At 42.3% G+C, this 14,363-nt stretch overlaps 1 protein-coding gene across 1 annotated transcript; it reads left to right on the top strand.

Annotated features, from left to right (window-relative positions):
- Positions 1-9,971: 9,971 nt before the first annotated feature.
- marcksl1b (MARCKS-like 1b) lies at positions 9,972-11,828 on the top strand. Its single transcript, XM_041809847.1, has 2 exons — positions 9,972-10,174; positions 10,845-11,828. The coding sequence occupies exons 1-2, from the start codon at positions 10,091-10,093 to the stop codon at positions 11,340-11,342; spliced, it is 582 nt and encodes a 193-aa protein (XP_041665781.1). The 5' UTR covers positions 9,972-10,090; the 3' UTR covers positions 11,343-11,828.
- Positions 11,829-14,363: the final 2,535 nt, after the last annotated feature.

Raw genomic sequence — 14,363 nt, 5'->3', positions numbered from 1 at the left:
TGAATCTGTGTGGAAGTTGACTGAGGATGTTTATCCACCATTCCAACTATCCTGCGTTGCATTCTTTTGTCAGTATTTTTCTTCTGTCCACGTCCAGGGAGATTAGCCACAGCTCCATGGTTATTAACTTCTTGATTATATTACACACAGTGGACAAAGGAATTTCTAGATCTCTGGAGATGGTCTTTAACCTTGAGATTGTTCATATTTTTCCACTATTTTGCTTCTTAAGTCCTCAGACAATTCTGGGCTCTTCTTTCTCTCCTCCATGCTTGGTGTGACACACACAGACACACAACACAAAGGTTGAGTCAACTTTTAGACATTCTAACTGGCTTCAGGTGTGATTTCTAGATTGCAGCACCTGTTACTGCCACAGGTGAGTTTAAATGAGCATCACAAGCTGGAAATAAAATGATTTACCCACAGTGTTGAAAGGGGGACAATCATTTTGTCCAGCCCATTTTTTGAGTTTTGTGTAAAATTATGTCAATTTTGTCTTTTTTCTTCAGATTTTTTTGTGTTGTTCCAATGCACATGAAGGAAATACACATGTGTATACCAAAAACATTTGTCATTGCAACAATTTCTGGGAGAAATGGTGTATTTTCTGGAAAAATTCCAGGGGTGCCAATATTTTTGTCCATGACTGTATATACTCAATGTGCATACTCCCGTAACGTTGTGTATATGTGCTCTTACTTTCAGTTCACAATTTCTCTTTGCTTCTTAAAGCCTAATTTATGTTAAAGCCTAATTTATATTGTATATATGTATATGTCTTTGTTTCACTTATTTAAGTTCTGTTTGTTTTTTTTTCCTTGTACAAGTGAGCAAAAGTTACCGGAGTCAAATTCCCTGTATGTGCACACATACTTGGCCAATAAAGCTGATTCTGATTCAGAGGTTAGAGGCAAGATATAGCCAGGTTATAGCCAGGTTATAGCCAGTTTATAGCCAGGTTATTGCCAGGTTATGGCCAGGTTATAGCCAGGTTTTGGCCATGTTATATCCATGTTATATCCAGGTTATAGCCAGGTTATAGCCAGGTTATAGCCAGGTTATAGCCAGGTTATTGCCAGGTTATTGCCAGGTTATAGCCAGGTTATATCCAGGTTATAGCCAGGTTATATCCAGGTTATAGCCAGGTTATAGCCAGGTTATAGCCAGGTTATTGCCAGGTTATGGCCAGGTTATTGCCAGGTTATAGCCAGGTTATATCCAGGTTATAGCCAGGTTATAGCCAGGTTATATCCAGGTTATAGCCAGGTTATAGCCAGGTTATAGCCATGTTATATCCAGGTTATTGCCAGGTTATGGCCAGGTTATAGCCAGGTTTTGGCCATGTTATATCCAGGTTATAGCCAGGTTATAGCCAGGTGATTGCCAGGTTATAGCCATGTTATGGCCAGGTTTTAGCCATGTTATATCCAGGTTATAGCCAGGTTATAGCCAGGTGATTTCCAGGTTATAGCCATGTTATGGCAAGGTTTTGGCCAGGTTATATCCAGGTTATAGCCAGGTTATAGCCAGGTTATGGCCAGGTTATAACCAGGTTATTGCCAGGTTATTGCCAGGTTATGGGACAGACAGGCAGAGCGGGAGAGACAGACAGGTAGAGCATGATAGACAGACAGGTAGAGCATGATAGACAGACAGGTAGACAGGTAGAGCATGATAGACAGACAGGTAGACAGGTAGAGCATGATAGACAGACAGGTAGAGCAGCACCATGGACAGCACTACACATCAAACTACTATGGCAACAGTCGACTTTGGCTGAAACTAACAAAAATAGATCTGTGATGACTAAAACTAGACTGAGACTAACAAAAATAGATCTGTGATGACTAAAACTAGACTGAGACTAACAAAAATAGATCTGTGATGACTAAACCTAGACTGAAACTAACAAAAATAGATCTGTGATGACTAAAACTAGACTGAGACTAACAAAAATAGATCTGTGATGACTAAAACTAGACTGAGACTAACAAAAATAGATCTGTGATGACTAAAACTAGACTGAGACTAACAAAAATAGATCTGTGATGACTGAAACTAGACTGAGACTAACAAAAATAGATCTGTGATGACTAAAACTAGACTGAGACTAACAAAAATAGATCTGTGATGACTAAAACTAGACTGAGACTAACAAAAATAGATCTGTGATGACTGAAACTAGACTGAGACTAACAAAAATAGATCTGTGATGACTAAAACTAGACTGAGACTAACAAAAATAGATCTGTGATGACTGAAACTAGACTGAGACTAACAAAAATAGATCTGTGATGACTAAAACTAGACTGAGACTAACAAAAATAGATCTGTGATGACTAAAACTAGACTGAGACTAACAAAAATAGATCTGTGATGACTGAAACTAGACTGAGACTAACAAAAATAGATCTGTGATGACTAAACCTAGACTGAAACTAACAAAAATAGATCTGTGATGACTAAAACTAGACTGAAACTAACAAAAATAGATCTGTGATGACTAAAACTAGACTGAGACTAACAAAAATAGATCTGTGATGACTAGACAGAGAACACACTACCATTATTTGGAACCAGATTTAGACAAGAAAATAAAGCTTGGACTAAAAGGAAAGACTAAAATGTTTTCAGTTTTCGTCGACTAAAACTAGACTAAAACTAAAAAGGACAGAAATGACTAAAATGGGACTAAAACTAAAATGCATTTATTTGAAAGACTAAAACTAAAATTAAAAATAGCTGCCAAAATGAACAGTGGGGCTAAGCTTAATCAAGATATGTTTAATCATGATTAACCAAATGCTATGTAGCCCTCTTAGGTGTCTCCCAGTAGTCGTAATGATATAAAAGGACACTGCCACATCTTTGAATGCCTTATTTAAAACTATCTCTCAGACAGCTCAGTTAATGAGTCAAAAAATACCCACCTAATGACATCAACCTTTTTTACTTTTTTATGTCATTTCTGTCATGACGTTCATGTTCTAACCTTTTCTCTGGCAGAAGGTCCTTACTTTTTTTCAAAATAAAAGCACAGTTCAATTTAAACCACAAATTAAGTATTCTCAGCTTAAGATGGTAAAACTATATAAAAAGTAAAGCCTAAACATCTGACAATAATGCCATTTCAAACATGCAGTTAAAATGCTGTTAACTATAGATTTTTTAACAATTAATCATGACTGAAAATGTTAATTGTAAAATACAGTGCTTAACAAATAAATTGGACCACCACCCAAAGTAAGGTTTATGCCACATCTGCCCTAAATTAACAGCATTGGTAATTACCAGTTTCCAAGCATTGGTAACGAACCAATTAGCTCTTTAACCCAAATGATATTTTTAATGCTTTATTGGTAAAAATGATTTCAGTAAACTAAATTGATAATTATGACTTCATTTGGATAAATCATTTTAAAATGATAATTATTTTGATTTTTTTTTGTCATTATTATTATTATTTGAAAATGATGAAACAGTCTGAAATAAAATGATACAGGCAATAATTATTTATTTAAATTCAATAAAATATAAATCAAGGTAAAATTATAATTGTGTGAGGATTGTAAAATGACAAATAAATTAATATTGTTGAAAAATAAATACCATAAAATAGATTTATTCCTTAGTTTTACTCTATTTAATACATTTAAATAATAATGCTACAATGCAAGCTACAAAATGTCATACCTATTTATCTTTTGAAAATTACTAAAGAAAATAATATAAAGTTATAATAATACTAATAATACTACTGCTAATAGTTATTATTTTTACTTTATTTTATTCTCTTTCATAATTTTCAAATGAAATGATAAAGTCATACATATAAAGACACTGGACCTTAATGCAAGGGAAAAGAATTATTATTTTTGTGTGTTCAATGTGTTCATTGTTTCTACAAAAACAAAATAGATTCTCTTCTGAAGTATGATTTGATTTAATATACTGTTGTCATTTATACATAAATCTCAGCCTTGCTGATGTTATTTGGAGGTATGGGGGTCTTTCAAGGTTGTGTCTGTGTCTTCTAGCTGTACAGGCACATGTAAAATTCCCTGCCATAGTCCACTTTGAGCTGGTCCCACATCCCACTGTTACCACTGCAGATCTGAAATAAAACAATGGTTGAACTGGTACAATGAATACACTGAAGCATTTTAATCCAACCAGAACAAAATGATTTGCACTAATTCCAAAAGATAAATGGCAATATAACTGATCTGAATCTGTTCACCTGTAAACTTCCGCATAAATCACGAGGCTATTTTTCACAGGCATAGTTGTACTGGCAACAGTTTTACTGCTGAAGCCATCAACAGCTACAAACATCCCCAGCTTCTTGTTCTGATCCAGATGAAGGTTATGGCCCATACACTCAGCATGATAGGGGACAGGATTAGGATTACAGCACCCTGGAGAACATCTTGATCAAATGTTTACAACTGCAGTGTTTCACACTTTATGGTCATTTGAAGATGTCAGTGATGCTGCGGACCATCTCTGATTGTCATGCTCCAATGATGGTAAAGTACACCCTCTCGTGTGATATTGCTCCATTATTATTGACATTATCTGCTTACCTGCCGTCAGAAATCATGATATGGCTGATGAATGTCTCTGAGGATGTCTCCTGCCTGCACTCCCATTGACGACAAGTAACCAGTCATAACCTTACCATGGGCCTGTCTGTTATGAGAGAAACTGCCGTTTAATAATTGTTAAATTCATAGAAAGGCGGAACAACAGCTTAGGTATCAGCTGTAAACAAACATGAAAACTTACCTCGTATTGAGCCATGCACCACCCTCTCCAGCTCTCTGTCCCATATGGGACCTTTTGGCTTGAGTCCAATCCTCTGAAACTCGTTCCAAAGCATCTTTGGATCTCCTTGTGCTGCAGCGTGGTAGAAATCTCTAAATATGTCCTGCCAGCCTCAAACAACTCCTTAACAATACGTGCATGTGCTGTGCTTAATTTGTAACTCTACAGGTCCCGGAACACAGACCGGGTGTTGTTCCGGCAGTAAGGGGGGAACAAGAAAGTAATGGAATACATCAAAAAATGAAAATCAGTGCCTAGAAGATCATGTAGACTGCAAACAACCTATTAGATGATTAAAAAAAGAATCAGCTGCAGAGAAGCACGTGCAATCACCCATCGATGGAGAGCATCTCTCTCCCTCACTCTCTCTCTGAGCAGCAGCTGTCAGTCAAACCTGCTGTTTCAGCACCAAGGACAGCTGTCGGTCAAACCTGCTGTTTCAGGACCAAGGACAGCTGTCAGTCATACCTGCTGTTTCAGCACCAAGGACAGCTGTCAGTCATACCTGTTGTTTCAGCACCAAGGACAGCTGTGAGTCAAACCTGCTGTTTCAGCACCAAGGACAGCTATCAGTCAAACCTGCTGTTTCAGCACCAAGGACAGCTGTCAGTCCAACCTGCTCTTTCAGCACCAAGGACAGCTGTCAGTCAAACCTGCTGTTTCAGCACTGACAGCTGTCAGTCATACCTGCTGTTTCAGCACCAAGGACAGCTGTCAGTGAAACTTGCTTTTTCAGCACCAAGGACAGCTGTCAGTCCAACCTGCTGTTTCAGCACCAAGGGCAGCTGTCAGTCAGATCTGCTGTTTCAGCACCAAGGACAGCTGTCATCCAAATCTGCTGTTTCAGCACCAAGGACAGCTGTCAGTCAGATCAGCTGTTTCAGCACTGACAGCTGTCAGTCAAACCTGCTGTCTCAGCACCAAGGACAGCTGTCAGTCAGATCTGCTGTTTCAGCACCAAGGACAGCTGTCAGTCAAACCTGCTGTTTCAGGAGCACTGACAGCTGTCATCCAAATCTGCTGTTTCAGCACCAAGGACAGCTGTCAGTCAGATCTGTTGTTTCAGCACCAAGGACAGCTGTCAGTCAAACCTGCTGTTTCAGCACCAAGGACAGCTGTCTGTCATACCTGCTGTTTCAGCACTGACAGCTGTCAGTCAAACCTGCTGTTTCAGCACCAAGGACAGCTGTCAGTCAGATCTGCTGTTTCAGCACCAAGGGCAGCTGTCAGTCAAATCTGCTGTTTCAGCACCAAGGGCAGCTGTCAGTCAGATCTGCTGTTTCAGCACCAAGGGCAGCTCATTTAGCCTCTCTCAGCATAAATATTAACATTCACAACACAAAAACCTGTTCTTTAGCTGAAATAATTATTTATGAAATTGTGCCTGTTACTTCATTTAATATTCAGGAGATATTACTCTGTTATCCAATCAAAGTTTGCTAAATCTAAACTTTTCTATCAGCTGATCAGGGATGACCTTCTGTCACTCATCTTAATGCATTTTCATTCAAAGTTTTATGGACTGATCCACAGTTCATGGCACACATGCCCACGTTAGCAGCTGTGGGTTTTCTGTTAATGCCAAAACGGATAGCAGAAAGGCTGAACCCAGAGCCTGTGACACTTTGACATGGATGAACAGCTGTCTGTTTCTCTCAGGGCTGTCCTGTTAGTCCTGCTGTGATTCAGGTCTGCCCCATTAGTCCTGCTGTGACCCGGGTACCCAGTGATAGCAGCCTGCTAGTGGGTGTTGCTAACTCTTCATCTCAGCTCTCATCTACCTGTACAGGTGAGCGATAACTCAGTGTCTGTATCATTTATTTTTTTTCATTTGCACATAACATCCATCAATATGTAATGTTAATGATACATACTGATGTAATCATGTGCAACATTTTACTGAGAAATCAAAGAAATTCCTTTGAATTAATGTACAAATATAATTGATGTATTCATCAGTGGGCTGTCAGAGTCTGCTGCTTTAGTGGACAGATGACAGCAATACTCTTATTTTTGTATCACTAACATGTGAAGCGGTGCTCCATCACAACACAACAAAGCCTTACTTCAGGGGTGCCAAATTCAATCACAGAAGGGGCCGGATTCTGAATTAAGGTCTAACCTGAGGGCCTAACAGGGTCCACATTTAATCAAACTGTCAACCTCATTTTTGCCAGTGATTAATTATGGGGGAAAAACTAGTACTGATGATAGATTATTTTAAAAAGTCAAAATGATGAAAGGCTCAAAATCTGAGATACAAAGTCACACTTATTAGTTCAAAAGGTCAAAACATAAAATCGTGTGTGTGTGTGTGTGTGTGTGTGTGGGTGGGGGGGGGGGTCATTTGAGAGAAGTTGAGTCTGCATTTGAATGTGTAACTGTGAGAATGTCTTCTAGGCCATGCTGCAGCTGCATAAGTGGGTCAGCACTTCTCCGTCCAACCTGAAGACTGAACCCTTCTCTTCTAGACTGTCCCTTCTCTTCTAGACTGTCCCTTCACTTCTAGACTGAACACTTCTCTTCTAGACTGTCCCTTCTCTTCTAGACTGTCCCTTCACTTCTAGACTGAACACTTCTCTTCTAGACTGTCCCTTCACTTCTAGACTGAACACTTCTCTTCTAGACTGTCCCTTCACTTCTAGACTGAATACTTCTCTTCTAGACTGTCCCTTCACTTCTAGACTGAATACTTCTCTTCTAGACTGTCCCTTCTCTTCTAGACTGAACCCTTCTAGACTGACCCATCTCTTCTAGACTGAACACTTCTCTTCTAGACTGTCCCTTCACTTCTAGACTGAACACTTCTTTTCTAGACTGTCCCTTCAGTTCTAGACTGAATACTTCTCTTCTAGACTGTCCCTTCTCTTCTAGACTGAACCCTTCTAGACTGACCCTCCTCTTCTTGACTGAATACTTCTCTTCTAGAATGAACAACTCTCTTCTAGAGTGAACCCTTCAAGACTGACCCTTCTCTTCTAGACTGAATACTTCTCTTCTAGACTGAACACTTCTCTTCTAGACTGAACCCTTCTAGACTGACCCTTCCCTTCTAGACTGAACACTTCTCTTCCAGACTGAACACTTCTCTTCTAGACTGAACACTTCTCTTCTAGACTGAAACCCTTCTCTTCTAGACTGAACCCTTCTAGACTGACCCTTCTCTTCCAGACTGAACCCTTCTAGACTGAACCCTTCTAGACTGAACACTTCTCTTCCAGACTGAACACTTCTCTTCCAGACTGAACACGTCTCTTCCAGACTGTAACCCTTCTCTTCTAGATTGAACCCTTCTCTTCTAGACTGAACACTTCTAGACTGAACCCTTCTAGACTGAACACTTCTCTTCTAGACTGAACACTTCTGTTCCAGACTGAAACCCTTCTCTTCTAGACTGAACACTTCTAGACTGAACACTTCTCTTCTAGACTGAACACTTCTAGACTGAACACTTCTCTTCTAGACTGAACACGTCTCTTCCAGACTGTAACCCTTCTCTTCTAGATTGAACCCTTCTCTTCTAGACTGAACACTTCTCTTCTAGACTGAACACTTCTAGACTGAACCCTTCAAGACTGAACACTTCTCTTCTAGACTGAACACTTCTAGACTGACCCTTCTCTTCTAGACTGAACACTTCTAGACTGAAGCCTTCTCTTCTAGACTGAACACATCTCTTCCAGACTCTAACCCTTCTCTTCTAGATTGAGCCCTTCTCTTCTAGACTGAACCCTTCTAGACTGAACCCTTCTAGACTGAACACTTCTCTTCTAGACTGAACACTTCCAGACTGAAACCCTTCTCTTCTAGACTGAACCCTTCTAGACTGACCCTTCTCTTCTAGACTGAACCCTTCTAGACTGAACCCTTCTAGACTGAACACTTCTCTTCCAGACTGAACACTTCTCTTCTAGACTGAACACTTCTAGACTGACCCTTCTCTTCTAGACTGAACCCTTCTAGACTGAACACTTCTCTTCCAGACTGAACACTTCTCTTCTAGACTGAACACTTCTCTTCTGGACTGAATACCTCTCTTCTAGACTGAACACGTCTCTTCCAGACTGTAACCCTTCTCTTCTAGATTGAACCCTTCTCTTCTAGACTGAACCCTTCTAGACTGAACACTTCTCTTCTAGACTGAACCCTTCTAGACTGAACACTTCTCTTCTAGACTGAACACTTCTGTTCCAGACTGAAACCCTTCTCTTCTAGACTGAACCCTTCTCAATGACCCTTCTCTTCTAGATTGAACCCTTCTCTTCTAGACTGAACCCTTCTAGACTGAACACTTCTCTTCTAGAATGAACAACTCTCTTCAGACTAATAAATCTGCTGGGGTGGTCTATCTGTCCTCTGTCTGAGGATAGGGGGGTCCAGACTAATAAAGCTGCTGGGGTGGTCTGTCTGTCCTCTGTCTGAGGATAGGGGGGTCCAGACTAATAAAGCAGATGGGGTGGTCTGTCTGTCCTCTGACTGAAGATAGGGGGGTCCAGACCAACAGAGTTGCTGGGGTGGTCTATCTGTCCTATCTGAGGACAGGGGGGTCCAGACTAATAAAGCAGATGGGGTGGTCTGTCTGTCCTATCTGAGGACAGGGGGGTCCAGACTAATAAAGCAGATGGGGTGGTCTGTCTGTCCTATCTGAGGACAGGGGGGTCCAGACTAATAAAGCAGATGGGGTGGTCTGTCTGTCCTATCTGAGGACAGGGGGGTCCAGACTAATAAAGCAGATGGGGTGGTCTATCTTTCCTCTGTCTGAGGACAGGGGGGTCCAGACTAATAAAGCAGATGGGGTGGTCTGTCTGTCCTATCTGAGGACAGGGGGGTCCAGACTAATAAAGCAGATGGGGTGGTCTATCTTTCCAGACTGACATGAAAATCCTCAGATTATTGTGAACAGGTCTTTATTATCTAGGATCAGTTTTTTCAGGACTCTGAATCAATCTGAATAGATTTTCCCCTGAAAGGCAGGACGTAGTGAGACGTTTATGGTTCTGGACAGTGATTGGTCAGCCTTGAACATGCCCCGCCCATAGGCGGCGCCTTGAACCTGCTGAATTTTGAAGGGCTGGGTTCGCCCAGTGCTGAGTGTAGTAGAGGGTCTGTGGTTCAGAGGGGACAAGTCTTGGAACCGGAGCAGTACTGGGAACTATCTGAGGACTCTCCACTCTTCCCCACGGTGATTCCCCTGGTGTTGGATTAATCTGGAGCCAGTATTTTTCAGTTTGTTTTTTTATTTAGCTCAGAAGATCCAACAATGGGCTCTCAGGCATCTAAGGGGGATGTGAGTGCGGAGGGGAACGCTGCTGCTGAGGGCTCAGCCGTTAAAGCCGGCGGACAGGTAGGCTCCACACGCAGACCGTCTCAGAGAGACTCAGAGGTTAATGACAGGCAGGTCTGCATGATCACTGAGACGTGTTCTCACTAAAGTCCGCCTGAATGTGAAGGAATAACGTGGTTATTTCCCGCTGATTGGCCGTCAGGGTTTTACACTGCTGAGCCAGAATGAAGTGTTGATGCCCACAGCAAGGGGGTTCCGATGTGAGTCTGGTCAGTCTGGTATTGGGGGGGCTGTCTCTCTCCCTCTTCCCCTGGAACTAAAGCCTGTTCCTCCTGCTGCCAGAGCTTAGCTCAGTGACCCACCTGTGTGAGTGCTTCTTATGTCACCTCACCTGATAGAGCATGAGGGCATCCACACATGCAGACAGCCTGTTCCCCTAACTACGGCTGTTTCCCATCAGCGCTGTCTGTATGGAGCCGCTGTCTGCGGCCTGAGAATATTTATGTGGCTCTACCGCCCCCTCTCGCCACTTTTGGTTACTGCAAGGCGTCACCTCAGAGAGAAGAGCCATGATGCTTGATTATTGATTCTTGAATAAATACGTTGTTGACTGCAGACACTGTGATCTCCTACCCCTTCCTTGAGGTCTTTAGCTGAAATTTTATTTTCTGTGTTATGATGGTGAAGGCTGAGAGAATCTGATGGCCTGTTTTGTTACAACCCTTCCTAGGAGAACGGACATGTGAAAACCAACGGAGACGTCTCAGCAAAGCCTGATGGGGACGTGGCCACGACCAACGGCTCAGCTGAGGCGGCCAAGGAGCCTGAAACTGGTGCAGGAGGAGATGTTATTGAGCCAGCACCCGCAGCAGATGGAGAGGCAGCCAAACCAGAGGGAGAGGCTTCAGCTAAGGAGACTCCCAAAAAGAAGAAGAAGAAGTTCTCCTTAAAGAAGACCTTCAACTTCAAACTGAACCTGAAGAAGAGCAAAAAGAGCGAGGCTGTAAAAGAGGAAGCTGCAGCGTCTGAGGAGAAGCCAGCTGAGAACGGTGCTGCTGTAGATGAGAAGAAGGAAGAGGCTGTGAAGGCAGAGGAAGGGCTGGCTAAAGACGAGGCCCCCAAGGAGGAGGTCAAGGAGGCCAAGGAGGCGGCAGCTCCAGCTTCTGAGGCAACAAAACAGACGGAGGAGACGAGCTTGACTGCCTCTCCTTCTGAAAAGAAAGAGTGATGGAGCTTTATCTCAGAGAACTGAAGGAACTGTCTCAACATAGAGAAAATGTTAATGTATACATATATACACATGTATGTGAGAGATGGACAGCCCACTAGATTCATCACTGCCCTGGTCCTGGGCTGCTCCACAGACATGGATCTGAATTGGTTAAAGCGCAGGCTAAAAATCAGGATGAAACATGGATGTGGACAAACACATCCTTCACATCGACACCTCCAGATGCCTTTCTCCTGAGATAACGGAGCTAGACAAACAAGGACACCAATGAGAAGACTTTGGAGTAAAAAAAGACATGGAAATCATCATAAAGACACTTGTCAACTTTTTACATTCCTATATTTTGACCCAGATTTACAGTATTTTGTGGTGTATTACAGAGGATACTTAAAGATTCAGAGAAGCTATTCCTATTAAAAAGATGATTTGATTTTTAAGCTCGCTATGTCTGCTGTTGCAGTTTGATATGAAGACTTGTTTGCTGTGTGTGCCTGAATCTGCTTTGTCTTTGTAAATATGTTGGATTATTTTTGTTCTTTATTTTGCTAATGTTGACCAAATGTTTCTGGTTTTATCGTAAAGTTGATAATGGTAAATAAATGTTGGTTACATGCCAGTTGTTGTCCTAAAATCTTTTTTTCTGAGTTTTAATATTTTCCTTGTTTTCCAAACTCCTCTGACCTTAAAAGCTTTCTAAAACCGTGGTTACTGATAACACCCACTGGCAGCAAAGAAGAAAATCAACTTTAGTAATAACCATAAAATAGAAAGCTAAGTTTAGTCAAACACTTATTTGGTTCCTACTAAGCCACAGAAGGTCACTGCTGAGAGGTCAGGCTGTTCTCAGAGGCTGGATCAGAGATATCTGAGGAGGGTCAGCCACAGAAGGTCACTGCTGAGAGGTCAGGCTGTTCTCAGAGGCTGGATCAGAGATATCTGAGGAGGGTCAGCCACAGAAGGTCACTGCTGAGAGGTCAGGCTGTTCTCAGAGGCTGGATCAGAGATATCTGAGGAGGGTCAGCCACAGAAGGTCACTGCTGAGAGGTCAGGCTGTTCTCAGAGGCTGGATCAGAGATATCTGAGGGTCAGCCACAGAAGGTCACTGCTGAGAGGTCAGGCTGTTCTCAGAGGCTGGATCAGAGATATCTGAGGGTCAGCCACAGAAGGTCACTGCTGAGAGGTCAGGCTGTTCTCAGAGGCTGTGTCAGAGATATCTGAGGAGGGTCAGCCACAGAAGGTCACTGCTGAGAGGTCAGGCTGTTCTCAGAGGCTGGATCAGAGATATCTGAGGAGGGTCAGCCACAGAAGGTCACTTTTGAGAGGTCAGGCTGTTCTCAGAGGCTGGATCAGAGATATCTGAGGAGGGTCAGCCACAGAAGGTCACTGCTGAGAGGTCAGGCTGTTCTCAGAGGCTGTGTCAGAGATATCTGAGGAGGGTCAGCCACAGAAGGTCACTGCTGAGAGGTCAGGCTGTTCTCAGAGGCTGTATCAGAGATATTTAAGGAGGGTCAGCCGCAGAAGGTCACTGCTGAAAGGTCAGGCTGTTCTCAGAAGCTGTATCAGAGATTTTTAAGAAGGGTCAGCCACAGAAGGTCACTGCTGAGAGGTCAGGCTGTTCTCAGAGGCTGTATCAGAGATATTTAAGGAGGGTCAGCCACAAAGGTCACTGCTACAAGGTCAGGCTGTTCTCAGAGGCTGTATCAGAGATATTTAAGGAGGGTCAGCCACAAAGGTCACTGCTACAAGGTCAGGTTGTTCTCAGAGGCTGGATCAGAGATATTTAAGGAGGGTCAGCCACAAAGGTCACTGCTGAAAGGTCAGGTTGTTCTCAGAGGCTGTATCAGAGATATTTAAGGAGGGTCAGCCACAAAGGTCACTGCTGAAAGGTCAGGTTGTTCTCAGAGGCTGGATCAGAGATATCTGAGGAGGGTCAGCCACAGAAGGTCACTGCTAAAGGCCAGGCTGACTGCCTCCACGCAACAAAGTATGGATGCAGTTATTTGTGCCAAAGGAGCCACAACAAAGCACTAAGTGCATAAATGAACAGAAATTTCCAGATAGCTGACAGTTTTATATTCTAAATTATCTTTTTTGGATTTGCATTTTGTAATATTCTAATATTTTGAAAAAGCGGATATTTCATTTTTTCGTGAGCTCTAAACTCTAATCATCCTGATTAAGACAAAAAAAATGTTGAAATATTTCACTTTGTGTTTGATAAATGTAGAATTAGGGAACCAGTTTGTTGTAAAACTTCAACTGTGTTAACATTAAACTATGTGGCATTTCCTCTCATCACTGCTCTCTATTGCACTTGTGGGTTGTAAATTATCAATGGCCTCCTCTGAAGGGTTAACCTCTGCAGTATTTTGCTTTTCTCAGTATCATTACTTTGGTTGTGTTGCATACGCAGAGATTCTGTGACAGAACAGCAGTGTGGTCTCCCATCCCACAGTGATGGGGTCAGCAGTGATCTGCCCTGAGGAATCAGCAGAAGCTTGCTTACACTGACACCTCATGGACATTTGGTGTAACATCACAAAGCTCCATTCTCCATTTTCCAACCTCTGAACCATCTTTTGGTAAAGCTGGAATGATAACAACATTCATTAGAGTATTAAATAGACCCACTGATTTTCAGTTTATTCACAAATGTTTTGACCCTTTTAACAAACCCATTCACTCTCATTCAATCCCGTTCACACCCATTCACTTCCATTCACTCGCATTTACTCCCATTCACTTCACTGTATCACACCCATTCACTCTTATTCACTCCCATTCACACCCATTCACTGTCATTCCCCCCATTTTCATACAGTTTGTTTATATGAAAGGATTTTTGCTACTTTGTCTTTTCATATGATGTTTTAACAGCTGATGATGGTGATGCATGCTTCATGTTTGTTTTTTAGAGAGAGGTTAAGATCAGGCCACCAGTTGGACCTGGGATGCATGATCAAGTACGATGTGTGCAGCAGTGTTCAGACCTGCCCTCTAGAGACTTGATGAGCCATA

This window comes from Cheilinus undulatus, linkage group 16, assembly GCF_018320785.1.
Source record: "Cheilinus undulatus linkage group 16, ASM1832078v1, whole genome shotgun sequence".
NCBI classification, from domain to species: Eukaryota; Metazoa; Chordata; class Actinopteri; order Labriformes; family Labridae; genus Cheilinus; species Cheilinus undulatus.
The sequence above is the reverse complement of the archived record's forward strand: the minus strand, read 5'-3'. Positions and strand labels throughout refer to the sequence as shown.

Coding starts and splice junctions, on each gene's coding strand:
- marcksl1b (XM_041809847.1), top strand. CDS start 10,091: ATGGGCTCTCAGGCATCTAAGGGGGATGTGAGTGCGGAGGGGAACGCT. Junction 10,175..10,844: donor CCGTTAAAGCCGGCGGACAG/GTAGGCTCCACA, acceptor AACCCTTCCTAG/GAGAACGGACATGTGAAAAC.